Source organism: Pelodiscus sinensis, chromosome 4 (genome assembly GCF_052426305.1).
Source record: "Pelodiscus sinensis isolate ZL-2025 chromosome 4, ASM5242630v1, whole genome shotgun sequence".
Lineage (NCBI taxonomy): Eukaryota > Metazoa > Chordata > Testudines > Trionychidae > Pelodiscus > Pelodiscus sinensis.
Genome location: NC_143055.1, coordinates 18,906,019 through 18,923,762, shown reverse-complemented (window position 1 = coordinate 18,923,762; position 17,744 = coordinate 18,906,019). Strand labels below are relative to the sequence as shown.

General features: G+C 42.6%; 2 protein-coding genes and 1 long non-coding RNA gene across 8 annotated transcripts in view; 2 read left to right on the top strand and 1 right to left on the bottom strand.

Annotated features, from left to right (window-relative positions):
- CFAP99 (cilia and flagella associated protein 99) overlaps nt 1–11,151 on the bottom strand; it is a 70,813-nt gene extending 59,662 nt beyond the window's left edge. The window contains exons 1-2 of one of the 2 annotated variants that reach the window (XM_075930877.2): nt 10,958–11,151; nt 5,671–5,798 (exon numbers count right to left, since the gene is read on the bottom strand). In XM_075930877.2, the coding sequence (XP_075786992.2) occupies nt 5,671–5,790 (120 nt within the window). In that variant the 5' untranslated portion in view covers nt 5,791–5,798; nt 10,958–11,151. The remainder of the gene's footprint in view (nt 1–5,670; nt 5,799–10,957) is intronic. The other variant, XM_075930874.2, reaches the window with a different exon arrangement.
- On the top strand, nt 4,083–10,845 carry LOC142829690 (uncharacterized). The gene is made up of 3 exons (XR_012904418.2): nt 4,083–4,235; nt 9,592–9,717; nt 10,471–10,845. It is a non-coding gene; the product is annotated as an uncharacterized LOC142829690 (long non-coding RNA).
- A 397-nt stretch (nt 11,152–11,548) lies between the features above and the next one.
- Nucleotides 11,549–17,744, top strand: part of ZFYVE28 (zinc finger FYVE-type containing 28) — a 275,487-nt gene continuing 269,291 nt past the window's right edge. The window contains exon 1 of one of the 5 annotated variants that reach the window (XM_075930868.2): nt 11,549–11,942. In XM_075930868.2, coding sequence (XP_075786983.2) covers nt 11,904–11,942 — 39 coding nt within the window. In that variant the 5' untranslated portion in view covers nt 11,549–11,903. The remainder of the gene's footprint in view (nt 11,943–17,744) is intronic. The other 4 variants (XM_075930867.2, XM_075930866.2, XM_075930870.2 and 1 more) reach the window with 4 other exon arrangements.

Here is a 17,744-nt window from a genome sequence, read left to right as displayed (position 1 = left end):
GTCGTCCGCAAATCTGAGATGAGATAATCGTTCTCTATTTATGTTGGCACCACTCCTTCAATTGATCTTGTTCATAGCCATTTCAAGGCATGCAGTGAATAGTTTCGGTGAAATCATATCTCCTTGCTTCACGCCTTTCCCAATTGGGATATGGAGGGGAGTTTCGAAGAGAGTAATATCTGTTGTACATCCAGTATTCACTTCCTTCAACAAATTGATGTATTGCGTGTTAATGCTCTGCTCTGCGAGCGCCTTTAATATTGTGTTGAATTCGACTCTATCAAAGGCCTTTTCATAGTCGATGAAAGCAATGCACAACAGAACTTTGTATTCCCTAGATCAGTGGTTCTCAAAGTGTGGTCTGTGGATCATGACAGTCTTACAGGTGGGCTGCAGCTTGAGGCTCACCCCACCCTGCAGTAGAGAGCCTTTGCTGGTACTCCAGCCCCATGTCTTTCCCCTTCCCTCCTCCTTTTCATGAGGTGGGAGTGCTAGAGCAGGTTTCCCACTGGGTGGGGTGCTGGGATGCAAGCCTTGCATGCCAGATCTGGCTTGCTAGGGAAAGAAACAGCTCCACATGCTGCCAGCCTTACTCTTCCCCCTCCCACAGGAATGGCAGCACAGGAAAGTACTCACCTGCAGGCACTCCCCGTTGCTTCCACTGGCCAGATGACAGTAATACTTCCCCTGAAAGAACAGGTATGCATTTTGTGGGGAGTCCTGGACCTTTTCTTAACATTTGAACATCAAATTTCCTCAGTGGCCAGGAGCGCTCCAGCAGATGTACTGCCTTCTGGTATGTTTCCGGGTACAATTTAAGGTCTTGGTTATGACCTATAAAGCCCTAAATAAGTTGGGACTGGGTATTTGAAAGACCATCTCCTATATGAACCCACCTGGGGATTGAAGTCAGCTAGGGAGACTCTGCTCCATGTTCGTCCACTTATGGAGATAAGGTTGACATCTAAGCGGAGCAGGGCCTCCTCAGCCTTTGCCCCTAGGCTATGGAATTCTCTCCCCCGGGACATTTGCCTGGAGCCAATGTCAGCACTGTTTGGGCGCCAGGCCAAGGCCATCCTTTTAACCCATGTTTTTATTGGTGTTCAGGGTGTGTGTGTGTGTGTGTGTGTCCCTCCTCCTGAGGTACTTTAGGAGGTTTTATATGTTCCCCCTTTGGGAACATATGAAACCTGTATTTTACAGGTATGTATATGTCTTGTCTTTTACACATATACATAGACAGAGAAAGCTGCCTCAAATATTTTAAATAGAGAGGTAGGTTTAAAATATTCTAAATAAATAAAATATACCAATGCTAACTCTACTCCCCCCATGACTAAAGAACTTTGTAGCAACACCGAAATCCACAGATGGTAGGAAATTAATAACACAGTTTAAATAAGGACTGCTGGAGATCAAGTAGATAAATAAGTTACTATCAGAATTATAAAGTATTGACTTTAGAAGAAGAATCTATTTTTAATGAAAGACCTTGTACAATACCGCTTTGGAATTTAACTGATAGTAAAGCAGAAAATATTTTAATTCTGACTGTCGAGAATGCCTATGACACTGATAAAAGGCAAATGGCAGGTTATCACATACATAGGTGCTAAAGTCTGTTTTCCCTCAGATAACAGCACACTATCTACTATATATCTGAGATTGTCTGTTTGATGGAGAACCTCTCCTAAACAGTATATAGCTTCCTCTTATCGTTGCTTAAAGCAAAGTAAAGGTTTGGTTGTGCCAGGAAAATGGGATTGTTTTTCAGAAAACCATACAGAAAAGAGACAGAATCATCAGGCAGGTGGAAGGGGCAGGTTGGGGGCATACCCCCTGTCTAGAACTGTGCCAGACTCAAGCCTCCCACCCCCCATCATCCTTTAAGAAAGGTAGGGGGTCTGAAGCTTCCCCCCAATTCATATGGGAACACTGCTGGCTGTTCAACTTTGTCAGGGAACAAGGGGAAAGCGAACAATTTGCTGCATTCTTCACTCTGGCTGGGAAAAGCAGATGGCAGAGGAAGCTGGGCCTACCCTGCCATGGAAAGGTGCATCTCACCTTGCCCCAAGCTACTGCGGTGACAGAGGGCTGGGTTAGTCCTCTCTCACTAGGGAAGCCTTCATACTGAATCCCTCATCCCCAGCCCTACCCCAGTGCAGTGATTTAAATGAAGCATGTATATTCATTTTTTCCCATAAAGTAAAATAAAAGTTGAGATAAGCACCTGAGCAATGCCAGGTAACCCTTCTAATACAAAATAAGAGAAGTATAAATCAAAAGAGCTTTCCTTGAAGAATGAGTAATGCATGGTATGGCTTCTACAGTGATTTTTTATTTTTTTATTTTTATTAAAAATAGATCTTATTGAGGGACAGCAAAAGTACTATGGGAGTGTAGGGGGCTGAGTAAAAAAATAAGTGAATTTTTTAGATACTGAAAGTATCCCAGAGTAATTTTTGCCATATCCTTAAATTCATCTGTCCTCTCTGTTCCTCCTTTTTAAAAACTTATTTGTCAGGAAGTTTGATTCATATATCCATAATGGAAGCTGGTGCTGCTTTTGTCTTGGTATCTCCCATTCTAGAATAGGAAACAATCTACCTGTTCAATAAATGTGAAGAGCTATCTAGGTAACACTTTCCCTCCAGCCTTCTGCCAAAATTGTGAATAAACAGTTTGTGAATAAACACTGTGAACTCTTATTCTTATTCTTTGCTATATGAAGAGAAAAGTCAACATTACTTATGGCTTCCTATCAGAATTATTCTAAGTCAATATATTTCAAGTGTGAAATAATGAGTCTGCTGCTCTAGTACGCTGATACAGCTCCACTACAGTGACTTAAAAGGGATTGTCCATATGTAAATAAAACACTGCATGGCCTGTAATATCTATTGCCAAACCTACTACAATGAAGCTGCCTTGCTGCAATACCATCTGAACATTGTAATGGAGACTTCAGGCCCAGGTGCTATACAACTACTTCTAAGAGAAGTAATAGAAACATGACGATTTTAAAAAATTTTGGAGGCAAAGTTTTGAACAAAACACAGGGCTAATTATGAATTTTAGCCAGATGTCCTTGGACCTGATCTTCACAGATTAGCACTCTGTGACTATTTGCACCTGTTTGAATAGGATTTAAAAGACTATCAGATTAAAATGTAGTACTCTATACCTGCTTTTCACAAACAGACCTAACCACATAAGGTTGTGGAGAATCAGCCCAATGTACTGATTCCCATTGGGAGTACTGACCAGTTAAGGACTGCAGTATTGGGATATAGCTAACTAGGGAAACATACAGCCTGGTCCTGAACCATGAATAAAATTTGTTGCAGTCTACCCATTGTTTACTTAAACTATATTGGCCTGAACGATGTCTAGCTTCTCTTGAAGCCCTGGAATTTTGTAACTAATAAGTCAGTTAGTTATAATGAATGTATGTTATCGCAAAAGGTTTGGATTAAACTTTAATACAAGATGTAGGTCTCAGACAGGCCAGGCAGCTTTAACTTAGCTCCAGCTCTGTTTGATGTTATCATGTTCTGATATTAAAGCAAAGGGATGAATATTGTAATATATAGTGATGTAGATATTAGGCAAAGCCTTGTGGTAGACAGAAAGAAGTTTAATGTTTAAAGACTCTGTAACTTTGTTAAAGTGACTAGAAGTACCCCTTGATTCCATGCTGCAATTTTGTAAATGTATTGTTTGTGTGAATGAGAGAGTATTTTAGAAGAGATAAGTGTGACGGTCACTGCCTGCTCAAATGGTCAGAGGAGGGGCCAGAGACTCAGAAGCACCAAATAATTATCAACTAAGTGAAAGCACACTGAAGACAAGACGCAGACTACTGGGGCAGATTGACGAACCCTGAAGTTAGTGGCAAGGACCCCTTGTTAGGGGACCAATAACAGCTTTCCCTGAAAGACAACACCCCCGAGGGGTTGTCAGCATATGAATATCAAATGACTGTGAGAACAACTTCTTCCCGATAACCATATGTCATAGGAAGACTGATTGTGATGTTGAGTGACTGATTAAGGCTGACAAGGCAAAATGCATATACTTGCAAGGAAGGAAAATCCCATAACGGATGAGGTGTCTTGTACGGTTCTTTGGGTTCCCATCCTGCCAAGTGGATCATCAGTCCAGACTGACAAGAACTCAGCTCCTTCCTCGCATGTGATCTATCTGGCCAATAGGTTGGGCCAAGCAATCGACGGGTAACTATTCCATGAGCACGGTGTGTGTGTGTGTGTGTGTGTGTGTGTGTGTGTGTGTGTGTGTGAATTCATATGTTACTTTGTTATAGTATCAGTAAATGTGGCGTGTTGCTTTATCCCCCTGAAAAAGACACTGTGCGCTTCTTTTAAGCATAACACTCTCCAACCTCTTTGTTGCTTGCCATTGAGGTCAGATACATCACCCTCCCTATCTCTAAGCTCTCTTTGATTCAGTGGCCCTCTGAGGCTGGACTATTTGCAGCATATAGATAACCTGAGGTTAATAAAAGATAAGCAGGAGACTGCTTGACAAGCACCACACTGAGCCCAACATAGAGGAACCTGCTGGGCTTGACTTCAGAAGTAAGGTAGGAGGTGAAAAGGGAGCAGCAGTACTGGAAATGGGCACCAGGAACTAGCAAAGGAGTAACAGAATGATGGCAATGTGCACTCATCAATTGCATTACCATAACCAATCCCGTGTCACTTACTCCTCTCCATCTAACTACAGTATCTGTCTTATCCAGTAATGAGCATCATAACCACCTATCTGAGCACCTCACATTCTTTACTGTAGTTACCCTCCCAAGACTCCTGTAAGGTAGGGAAGAGACTAAGTGACTTACTCAAAGTCATACAGGCTATGTCTACACAGCTTCCCTCTTCCACAAAAGCCTATGCAAATGAAGCACGGATTAGAATATTGCCACTCTTCATTTGCACAATTAATTAGGAGCCATTTTTGCCCAAGAGGTTTTTGCACAAAAAGGCACCATCTACACAGTGCCTTTTTGTGGAAAAAAAACCCCTCTTTCAGGAAGAACTGCTCTTGTGCAAGAAGGTTTTTTTGCGCACTGTGTAGATGGCGCCTTTTTGCACAAAAAGCCTCTTGTGCAAAACCGGCTCCTAATTGTGCAAATGAAGCACGGCAATATGCTAATCCACGCTTAATTTGCACAGGCTTTTGCAGAAGAGGGAAACTGTGTAAACGTAGTCACACTGTTTGTAGAGGATCAGGGATCTTCTAAGTCCTAATACCATGGACCATTATTTTTCTCCCTCCCTTTAGTCCCTGTTAACACACACTGTGTAGTCATCAACCTCTTTCCCACCCTTGCTCACACAATCAATTCCCCTTTTCACTCACCCTTTCAGCCACAAGAGCCTAAACCACCACTGCCAACTACCAAAATCATTTCTAAACATTGCCAGCACTGAACTTCCAGGTCCAATTCTTTCATACCAGTTTCCTGGTGATAACTATAGGATAGTGGCCCTGATCTAGGATTAGAAAGTCTTATCACCCTAGCTATAGACTAAAATTTTAAAAACATATAAGAAAATGCCATTCAAAATATCACAGTAGAGAAAGGATATCTTTATTAAAAAAAATACCACTAAAACTGGGAAATCTACAGACTGGAACTTCATGTACCTGTAAAACTTTAGCTGACTCATCCAAGAGATGCTCCACACTCTCATTTTCAGGATTAAATTTGTTAAGCTGCTGAACCACTATTTCAATATGTTTTCCAGGGCTGGCCATCTTAACCATGCAGAGTCCTATAAATAAAGTAAATAATTAAAGTTTCATGACTCCATCAATTGCAGCATAATGTATGCTAATAGGCTTGCAGAGACACATACTGCCATAATCTAAAGGGGAACATTTAGGTCAAGCATACAAAATCATGATTGTCCAACCAGAAGGGCTAACTGAAGGAACGAGCGGTCAATACGAAGAAAATAAATAAATGACAAATGATGAGGCCTTTTATTCTGACAATTTTTCTTTAACGATTGTTAGGATAAAACTTTCAGCTAGTTTCAATACCAGAATATCGGGTGGCATATATTTCAGGGCAGGTCTACGCTACGGGGCAATGTCCTCCTAATTTATACAATTCCAGCTATGTAAATACAATAGCCAGAGTTTCACGTACTCTAGGTCGAGTTGCTGCGGGGTCTCAACTGCATGGGGTTGAAGAAAGAAACTCTCCCATCTACTTCCCTTACTCTTCTCATTCTTGTGGAGTACTCAAGTGGATGAAAGTGATCAACAGTTAATTTAGCAAGTCTTCACTAGATCTGCTAAATCAACTCCCAAGGGATCAATTGCTGCAATGCCGATCCTCCAATAAGTGTAAGACATGCCCTTAACCTTATACTGGAGAGAAACTGTAACTCTAGCATGCATGCTTTGTGGCCCAATTTCTGCCCTAATTTTAACCCATGTACTGTGATGCAACTGAATACTGGAGTTAAGACTAAAATTTTGTCTTAGGGAAAATACTCACAAGATTACATACTTCTCCCTTATCTCTGTTCCATTTTATACCTGCCCTTTAGTTGGCTGATATCCCTTATCGTGGAACTGGCTTCCTAGAAGTAAAAGAAGTCCATGTCCTCAGAAGTTTTATTCATACATCACCATGTATGTTTACATTGCCAGGTAAACATAAAAAATGTTTGCGAGTGACGTCCTTATCTTGGTCCAGGCACATGAACAAAAAAATCACCATTTTTTTTCTCATGGTGAAAATAAAATGTTAAACTGTCCAACACCTTAAATTTAACTTTTTCATACAGTGTGGTTAGAAAAGAATGCTTTATTAAGACTGTAAAAGGCTAATAGAACACCTTTTGACACAACATTTCTTGTACCTTGCTTCCACCACTAGAATGCTTTACCATAATTGCCATGACAACATGTTTAAACACTAATCTCAAGCTGTTGAAAGGAAAATGAATTTGCGTGTAATTATGTTCATTATGGGCATATAGTTAACAGCTCTGTTCAAAACCCAACAGTTAACAAGCAAGAAAGTTTCTTAGCAGTTTTGTGCAATTATATAAAGATACAACATGTCTTTGAGGGGAAGAAAAAAGCATTACGACACAGTCTGCTTCAGGGGAAAATACCTCTCAGAACCATGCAGTGAGCAAGAAAAGAACATTCACTTCTTTACCCTTTCAGACGGTACAATCTGCTCCACCCTAGAATTCCAAAATTATTTCAGTTTCAAAAGATTTAGATAAGGGTGAGATAGTTATCTACAGTATGTGCTTACGCAAACTGACCTACTGTTTCCAAACCGACTCCCACTGATGTCAAAGGGAATCTTTCCATTTGCTGTAATGGGAATTGATTGGGGCCCTCACCCTCTGAACATCCCGAGCATTACACATCCCATAAACAAAAATAGTAAAATGAAAACCAAGCTCCATAATTAATTGTCAGAACCCCCGATACGGGTACTGTGTAACAGAAAAAGATTCTTAACAGTAGTTCAGTGTGTGACTATATTTAAACATATTTTTGTCATTTAAAAAAAACCTGTTTAAAGTTAATCAAATTGTTTATTTTGGATGCTGTCTTCAGTAAAATAAAAAGGGAACCAAATTCACAATAAGGTGGAAGGCCATTAAAAATCAGTGAAATCCACAAACTGGCATCCCTCTGTTTGCAAAGTATAATAGGATATTTTCTAATTCTGAGCTATTAAAAAGTTTTCAGTATCAACAGACATTTACCCTTTACTACCATACCCAGAATTTCAATTAATAGCCTTAAAAGGTTGCAATCCTATTTACTTGAGGGGAATTACATCTGCTTAAATCAGGACTGAATACGGTTCTTGTGAAATTCAGTAAGATTGAGTAGATCCTGCTCAAAATGACCCAGATGCTTTTCTCATTTCTGTGGCACAGAAGGAAATAAAACCATGAAAACTGCAAAGAATGTGGGGTAAAAAAACTTAATGGAAGGGAAACATGGCTACACCAAACCACCTCCATTTACCATATAACTTTCTGCACCCTTAATATTTAATCACACCATTTCATGGTTATAATCAACTGGAGTGGGGGAATAGCTTCTCTTTGTGGCATGTTTTTGTCTTACACCAGCATAACTTTAGATGGAAATGGGGTTTTTAAACACGAGTAGTATGTGCAATAGCAGTTATTCTAATGGGACACATCCGAACAAATGCACAAGACAAAATTCACTCTGCTCATGGGAGGAAAATCTTAGAGAGAACGCTTCCTCCACTCTCTCCCTCAGTTAATGCAAAGCAAATTGGGTTAATGCAATTTCAGGATAGTAGCATGGGCCAAATCCATGAGGGCAAAATCCATCTCTATTGGTAGGAGGATGGTGGGAGGAGTTTTTAGAGGGGTCACACGACACCCTTTACTTCTGGTCATGTGTCCATCTTGACCCTGGGAGCACTATCTCCAGAGTTGGGGCTTCTTTTGGCAGGGGCATAGCTAACATGTCCCTAATTTAATGCAGAAAATATGGTCACCATATTCAGAAAGCATCATCAGAAGAGGCATTCATCAAATGATCCATCCCCCTTTGCCTGTTCCTAGCATTTCTCAACACTGAATTCCATCTGCCATTGTGTTGTCCAGTCACCCAGTTTTTTGAGGTCCCTTTGTAAGTCTTTGCAGTCAGCTTTGGACTTAACTATGTTGAGTAATTTTGTAGTACCTGCAAATTTTGCCATCACAGAATTTGCCCATTTTTCAAGAACATTCAAAAATTTAACAGTACTGGTCCAAATGCAAATCCCAGCAGCACAACACTCATGGCTACTCCTTTCCCTTCCTCCCTAGCTTTTAAGTACCTGGTAATGTTTTCATGATGGTCTAATGATCCCTTAATTACTTAAATGATCAGTCTTGTTATTCTTAATCATCCTGCCTCCCTCTTTTTCTAACAAACTCCCTGCCCCAAAGGCAAAGCTGCAAGCAGCTCAAACTCTACTGCAGTTAAGAGCTGCCTTTGGACCAGGGCATGCAGGTTTAAGCAGACCTCAAGTATGAAATCCAGGGGTTCAAACTTGGTAGTAGGGGATACTGCCCCCCTCCTGAATGGCACCCATGGGTGCAGAGCTGTCTGGAAGGCACTGCAGGCTGTCTGTATCAACCCCACCTCTTCTTCCTGAGGCCCCCTCCCCTTTGAGGAGCATGGAGGGGTCCTCTCCTCCCCCCCAACTGCCCATTGCCCAGGGGCCCAGAAATCCTGTCAGGTCCCCTGGCCATTAGAATTCTGGTTAACCTCTACACAATGAACTCAATTATTTTCCCTTCACTTATGCACATGAATACACATCCTAATCCTTTTTGTCTTATCTCCTGTGTCTATCAAAAGTGTATTTATGGTTATGTATGTAACAGATGATGTTTATCTGTGTAAGGTATGTCTACTCTGTGGTAGGTCAACTAGAATGATGAACCTGCTACACCTCTGGCTAAGAGAGTTGAATTTTTTAGCTCAGGTGGTAGAGATTCAAGTACTAAGATCCAGAGGTCTTAGCTTTGACCCTACTGTCATTGACCCATCCAGGCACTGGCATTACTACTGGTGGCTCTAGTGAACTGAACTGGGAAACCTCTGAGCTGTGTGCAGGGACTCAGAAGGCAGGGAGTCTGCCTGAGGAGCCTGCTGGACTTCTGGAAGAGAACTGTCTAGGTAAGCACCTCCTGGCCAGAGCCTGCTTTTGGATTTCCAGTGCCTCTCTTCCCCAATTCTCCTACCCCCCTTCTGCACACTACCCCACGTAATTGAAACCCCCTGCACTTCCACTCCCTCTCGCAAACCCTGCATCCCAATCCCCTGCCCCAAGTCACAACAGAAAAACCTGCACCCCCTCCTACACGGCTCCTACAGGTCAGAATCCTCTCTAGCACTCATACCCCCTCCAGGACCCTGCACCACAATCTCCTGTCCTATTACTATAGAATAGTGGCTTTCCTCCTTCATCCAAACTCCCTCCCAGAACCTACACTCCCTACTGCAACCTAGTCTCCTACTCCAAGCTCCTTTCTGAATCCAACCTCCATCCCACACCACCTACATTAAGATAATGGAAGAATGCAGCCTTTGCCCACTTACCAAATTCTTGGTGTGACCCCCCAATCAAAAATTACTGCCCACCTCTGGTGTAGGTCAAAAGTTTCTATCTCACATCAAGGGAAGTACATCCAATAAAAGATACTTGCTTACCTACTTTGTCTCTCATGTGTTTTTAGTACTTATCATCATAAAGGACCCCAAAGTGCTTCAGAAACATGCCTTGGGATATGTCAACATTATGCTTGTGGAGTAATTAGCTACAATTTACCTGTCCTATTTTAGCAATTTTACATTGACATATTAGCTGGAGTACTTGCATGTATGTAATGCTCCTTCTCTACCTGCTGTCTCTCTTTACTCTTACAACAGGGATCTTGTTTGGAAAGTGCCCAGGACGTGGGGAATATCACCAGACAGAAATAAGGATGAAAAACAGCCACCTCCTAAGAGGAAGGGGAGGCCACCAGCAAGTCTAATAAGCTCCACCGCAGTGTGGGAGAGGGAAAACTTTACCAAAGGATACTCTGTTCTAAACAAACAAACTGCAGTAAAGCAGCCTTTAAAATCTGTGCAGGATGGACACAATGTGGCTTTTAAGGTTTCCTTTTCCAGTGCTTAATTTGCAGTGAAGCAGCATTGGGTTTCATCCTGAAGACTCGCACCGAGAACTAAATATCTGCCAGCCTCAAACAGGGAAAGGGCTGGGGCGAGCCCTGGAGTGGAGTTTTCCTTCTCCCACCCGCCTCCCCGAGCGGGCTGTGATGAGACCTTTGTATTTGAAGTTGGAGGCTCCGCATCCCTGAGCAAGGGTCACAGCAAGGGTCACCCTCCCCCTCACACCCAGCCACCCACTCACCGCTGGAGCCACAGCAGAACCAGCACAGTTCACCCGGAGACTGCTCGGTTCTCTCCAGACATCTAGCAGCGTGGGGGCGCGAAGGCTTCTGGGGTTTGTAGTCCACTTAGCCGTCCGCCTCCATCTCTCCGAATGGTCCAGGGAGCGGTAAAAAACTACCAGACTAAAAGAGCGATGGCGGCGAATGTTTACCTATTGTCGCCTAGCAACTGAGCACTGGGACTGCAGCTGGTGGATTATTTTAACCCCAGAAACTGCCGGAATCCAAGGAATTGGGTGGGCTATAATCATGATGTGCTTAAGTAACGCTTGAGTAACAATAATAGAATTGCCCTATGACAAGACTACAAGTACCAGCGCACAACGCGCCGCCCTTATGTCAGTGGCCCCTTGGGCTGGGGAGGGGAGACGAAGGGGAAAGACGCGTGGCATGCTGGGACTGGTAGTCCCTTCCCCCCTTGCACTGAACTCGCTAAGGGTGAGGGATCCATGTTACGCAAATGAGCAGCCGCGTGGGAGGAGTAAACGCGGAGGGGGCCCCCGCGGCCTCCTTCCAATTGGTCCGAGAGCAGAGAGCGCTGGCCAGAGCTTGAGCGGGCCTGGCCGGGCGCATGCGCCGGCTGAGCGCTGCTGCTGGCGGCACTGGAATGTTTGGGGGGCTGTCAATGAAGAGAGGCGCCGCTGTCGCTGCCGGCCGGTGCCTGGGCAGGTCAGCCTGAGGGGGCCTGCGGGATCCTCGCTCCACCGCAGGGCAGAGCCTCCGTCCCGGCGCCTCGCCAGCCTAGGGGTGGCGTGGGCGGGTTGCCCATCCCCGCAGAGCAGCCCGAGGAGGGGACGGAGTTTCGGCGGGTCCCCCTGAGGTGCCGGGGGGGAGCAAGGCTCCGCAGAAGCCCCCCCCCCATAGCAGCCGGGGCGGGAAGCGGCCGTGGAGGCAGCAAGCGGGGGGATGATGAACAGGTTTCGAAAGTGGCTCTACAAGCCCAAGGTAAGTTGGGAAGCAGGTGGCCTCTCCGGGCGCGGCGGCTCTGTTTTGGGGGTGCCCCTGAGGTCAGCCCGCTGGAGGGGGAGGGAGCGCCCGGTGCTTGTGAGCGCCGCTCGGGTCCCGGGAAGAGCCGGCCGAGGCGCTTTGTAGGATCCCTGGTGTGAGTGGAGCCCTTGTCGGGAGCCCCTTGCACGGCCTGGCTGTGCCGGGGGTACCTGTCCGCCGTGCCCGTCCCCGTGCATTAATCTAGGAGCTGCTGTGGGTAGAGGAGGGAGCAGGAGGTGAAGGGTGGGTTATTGTCTAGGTCTTACCGGGCAGCTCGCTGAGGTGTTGCAGCGCTAGGGAAGAGGTCCGAGGAAGGGTCTGGTAGTGCCTGCCTTTGTGGGGGGTGCTTCCACAGGCTCCCCTGCTCAGTGTATGGCGCTGACTCGGGATTTCGGGAAGCCGCCGCACTCGCAGCCTTCCTCATCTTTCACGGGCATCCCGTGATTTGCTGTGTCTTCAACTTACCACAAATTACGTCCTTGGCAGTGGAAGAGTATGCGGGTTTTGCTTTTAATTACAAAGTAGACGCGGTTTTAAAAAGGAGGCAGCCGCGATCTGTAGAGATACGGGATCTTGTTGTATTTGTACTGCTGATAATAATCCACTGTGGCTTCAGAGGCAGCTAATCGGAGACAGCGAAGGAGGAGCTCGGATTTGCAAGGCACCTGCATTCGAGTGAGCGTTTTCTCAGCGCGTCAGGAGAGCCCTTCAGGCAGCTTATTTGCTCAAGGAGGCGAGATGACAAAGCAGAGCATGTGCTTTATTGTTGTTTGGACCTGGCAACAAAAGAGGATGAGGGGGAGGCTTTCTGATACTGTTCTTGGGGATAGTTGTCTGACTGGAGGATTCCTTACTGTGTCTTTCTATGATGATGATGTAAAGATGCTGGATTAGTGGGTGAGACTTACTGTTCCAGAGTAGTCTTCAGTTACTAGGCAGTTCTTTATTCCCTTTGGACTTCTAGTTTCTATTAAACTCCTATAACAGTTGTTTACTATGTTGTTACATATAATGTGCTTGCCATTTGGAAAGAGATTAGAATGTTCACATTGTCAAATGCAGCTAATACTATATTTTAGTGGAATACTACTATATAACGTGAGACCTTCTAAGTGAAGATTTTGTTACATTGCAGTTTGTGGATGGATGTCTTCTGGTGGTGTTTTGCCTCAAATTAATTAATTTAAAACAGCATAAGGCAAGATTTGTAAGACAGTTTACGTGAGAATTATCAGACGCTTCTGAAACAGGTAAAGTAATGCCAGGAGTCTGGCGAGCAGTAGTTTTTTCTGTATGACATTCTGGTTGTACATTAAGGTGGTTAATATTTTTGGATAGCTGTTGTATCTTGCTTGATGTCTAGGCAATGAATGGAACTACCTGATAATGCAGTGTTTTATGATATGAAGTAACTAATCTATTTTAATATGGTGTGAAGTCTCATATTAAATATTTCAAAAAATGGTTGCTATTTTCATCCAAATAATTAGTCCTTTAGTTGTATATTTGTTTGATGCTCTAAATAATAGTTTAGGCAATGCTGGTTTTGTAGAATTTCATATATAATCATAATCCTGATTAAATATCCCTTTTTAAAATGTTAACAAGTGTTAACTTAGAGAAATTGGAGGCAGGTGGAATTTTTCTTTGAGTTGTTTATAAACTTGATATAGCGCTTTGTATTTAGTCACCTTCATGGTTTCCCATCCATAGACAGCTTGTTCTTTGTGCACATCTTTTACCCAGCAGGGGAGAGAGAAACCATTAAAAAAAATCCAGGAAAACATTTTGGCAAAGACACAGATTTGTAGAACTCACTGGTAAATGCATTAACTGATGCTGCTCTTTTGAAATGATTCAGATTTTCAAGTGAACTGATGTTGGTTTAAGAGACATCTAGTTTTGGTTAAATGGATTTACTGTAATTAATAGCATGTTCTTTGAATAGTATTATTTCACTTAATTTTTTAGCAAAGGAAATTCTCAAACCTGTGGTGAAGTATTCATCATCAAAGTCATTAACATTTTAAATAGCTCATTTTTAATGGTGTAATTGCTCTTAAAAAATAAAAAAACAAAGTTGCCTCCCTCCCCAAAGCATCACTTTTGTTCATATATGGTTTGCTTATAAGGATAAAAGTAAGTTATTCTTGTGTGCATTATATTCACAATCTGTTTTGTTGATTGTAATTGGTAATTGTGTATTCCTCCAGAAACAGCTACCTGTGAAATAAGTATCTGTTAAAACTTTTGTTACTGTAACATATTTCTTAAAGTAACACAACAGGGAGAAATACAGACTTAAAAAACAAGTTAATTAGAAATTAAGATGGGAATTTAGGATTAGTGATGCTACTCGTCCATATATTACCTGATTATGCCAGCTATTTTCCCCTTCTATTATCTGGCCTGAAATGTCTCAAGGATCCCTGTAGTAGTTGGTTTGTCCCACGGAGCATTCCTATATAATTTAGCATGGACACCCAGGAGGTGTGGGTGCAGGGTGGGAGGGAGCTAGACAATGCTGGATTTGGCTGCAGTGAGAGATACTCTGTACATTTCCTTGTATGTGCCAGAGATTATATGAGGTATTCTTACACTTCTCCATAGTGCATAGGTGACACATTGGGTCACCTTCTTTCCCTTTATTTTAATTGCTGAAGCCAGGTGTCCTCACTCTGCTCCTCCTCACCAGGCATGGGTCACCTTTGCCCCCAGGAATAGAGCACTCCCTTTTTAGTCCTAAAGCTCCTAGAATCTTAGAACTTGGATCTCTGCACAGCAATACATTTTTCTGACATTACTCTTTTTGGCAATTCTGTTAGTAGTCTTTTAGAGTTAATTAATGGAAGTGTTCAGTAGGGATGTAATCGTGTAGTTGATTAACTGATAAGTAAAAGCATATAGGTTAATGCTACAGACTACATGCATTCCCCTTCCCCTGACGGTACATTTTTTAGCAGGCTGGCCAGCAGCCTTTCTCAGTCCTGGCTTGCGATGGGTCTGAGTGCCTACCCCGGCTATGGCTCTGTATTTAAAGTGTTATTAGGATGTAAGTGGGCAGGCAGTCTGGCTCAATTCTGGTTCATTCTGGGTCCAGGAACTCAGAACCTTTCCCTCTCCTCCCCCTGGACAGAAGCTGCTGCCACCCCTGTATCAGAGGTAGTAGCACAGAGTGACAGGCAGCTGGTCCATGACGGGAGTTGGTTTTTAAACTGGCTCCCCTCATGGACCAACTCCCACCTGACACTCCATGCTGCTGCCTCTGATAAAGAGGTAGCAGTGTGGAGTGGCAGGGGGCTCCTTGGGAATGGGGTCAGATTACACTGGCTGCCAGCCCCACTTCCAGGGACTATAGAAAAGTTGAGTAACCAATAAGAATTTATGAGGTTACTCAACTATTCAATTAACCAATATTTAACATCCCTAGTGTTCAGTTTTTTTAAGGGTAATGGTAGGATGGCAAGTCATCAAATTTAGACAATCCTGTTTCAAACCTAGGTTACTAATATTATTCAGTTGGTTCATTAATGAATAGAGTTTAGGATAAATATCAGTAGACATTTGTCTATTTCATAAGACTAATTTAATTCAGCATCAATTCTGTAAAAGAGAATTCAAGGAGTAGAGTATCGCGAAGAGTGCGCATCATGTATGATGTGAATTGTTGAAGCTATATGCACAAATGAAATGTAGAACCAGCCTTTATTGTGCATATTTCTAGCTAGTACAGTCATCTTTTTTTCATACAAATGCAAACTTGAGATGGGCATAGAGGACACTGGAAGAGGGAAAACCTAAAACGAGAGGCAGTACTATTGATTTCAGGAATTTGAGATCATGAGATGGGCTTAAAAACAGATTTAAAAAAGTTAGACTGCATTTTTATTCTGATTTTGCACTTCTATGGTTCATGTGTTAAAGCAGTTTTTACAACAATGAAGGCTAGAAACTTAAGAGAGCTGAGATTCTTGCATAATTGCTTAATTATAGGTGCTGGGTCTTTAAGAAAATTTCTCCTTATTGTAAGAATTGCAAACGTGGGAAGCATTAGGCAGAATTCATGGGGGGCAGGGTAATGGAGAGGGGAAGCAAGAAGAAACTGGTTACAGGTGAAAAGACAAAAAATGATTTCTGTTACTTTTATTTTAGTAGTCCCCAGAGGTCACAACTAAGATTTGGACCCCAGTGTTTCTATGCAGTGTTTAGTACATAGTAGAAGACAGCCCTTGCTTCCAACACATTATAAGATATAAATAGAGAAGATGAAGAGTGGAAGTAGAATTGGAGGCACAGCAAAATGAAGTGACTTGTTCAAGGTCACAAGCAAGACAGTGGCAGGACCTTAGACCCTCAAGCAGTGCCCTGTTCAGTAGACTGCACTATCTCTCCAATCATGCTGGTTATGGAAGGGGAAGGTGAGATGGTTTCAGTAGCTAGCGAGGAAAATGATTTTTAGCTCCCCTTTACAGAAGTAAGATGGGATATAGTTTTCTCTTCCTTATGACACTAATCATTTGTGTTAAATACCATACCATAAATTGTTTCTTGGTTGGTAGTGTCCTGTAACTTATCTTTTCCCTTTTTGGGACTCCAAATTTTATATGTTAAGGCAGATTTTGTTTTTAGTGTTTGCTTCCTGAGAAGGGAAAACGTAGATAGAGGGATTTCAAGCAACAGTGTTCTTGAAATGCTGCATGGTGTTAGGACAATAATCTCTTGTGTGTTACAGGCTTCTAGTATTTGCTGCTGCCTCTTTAAAAAGTGGTGGCTTCTTTTAGTTAAAATGTTTTCTCACCCATGACTGAAATGTGTGCATGCACACATTTACTATGTATACATCTATATAATGGAGAAAATACAGGTTGAACTTCTCTAGTTTGGAACCCTTGGGACCTGACAGGTGCTGATCTAGAGAATTTTCCATGTCATGGGAGGTCAATATTGTCCAGCAGATTTACAAACACTTCCACTGCTTACTGGGCTCTTAGAAGTCTTTTAGAGGTAAAATAGAGCTAAATAATAGCACGGAACACTGTCAGGACTGGTGACTGTAAACAAACTTTATGGGACTGCAGGAAACTTGGCCACACCTATGATAAGTGGACATCGGGCAATGTAAAATCATCCCAGACCATGTATGTTGCCAGACTAAAGAGGTTCCACCTGTACTTCTTATCTGTTCAGTTGACTTCTTATCTTACCTTTCACTGACTGAACATTCCACGTGTTGAGTTAGAGGCTAAGCGATATCAAATGGTTAATAGGAAGCTGAGCCTTTAAAGAGTTTGTTCTTTGAAAACTAGCTTTAAATCAGTTATGACATCAAAAGCATTCAGGAAGAAAAAACTAAAGAGGAAGTGAAAAATCATTACTTATTGTTTTGTATGGTTGCAGCTGTTAAGACTTGTGAACAATTTGTAAAAGTATAAGTGAAATACACTTCAGCTGAAGCTTAACCTGCAAAAAAGAACAGATAAGATAATTGTTAATACATCAGTGATGTTACATGTAAAAGTGCACTAAGTAAATTTATTCAGTAGGTACATGTTTAGAAATTGGTGTAAGCAAGAAGGTTAACTGAAGAATATATTAATCATGTACTCAAAATAACACCCATAATCAAAAAACAGGGAATGCAAACTCAGATGGGTTGGTCATGTAAAAGACAGTCCTGATTATTCTAGGAGACCAACAGAACAACGTGAAAAGCAGACTGAGAAGGTGGGAAGATGTATGTTCGCATGTTTGAGGGAAGAA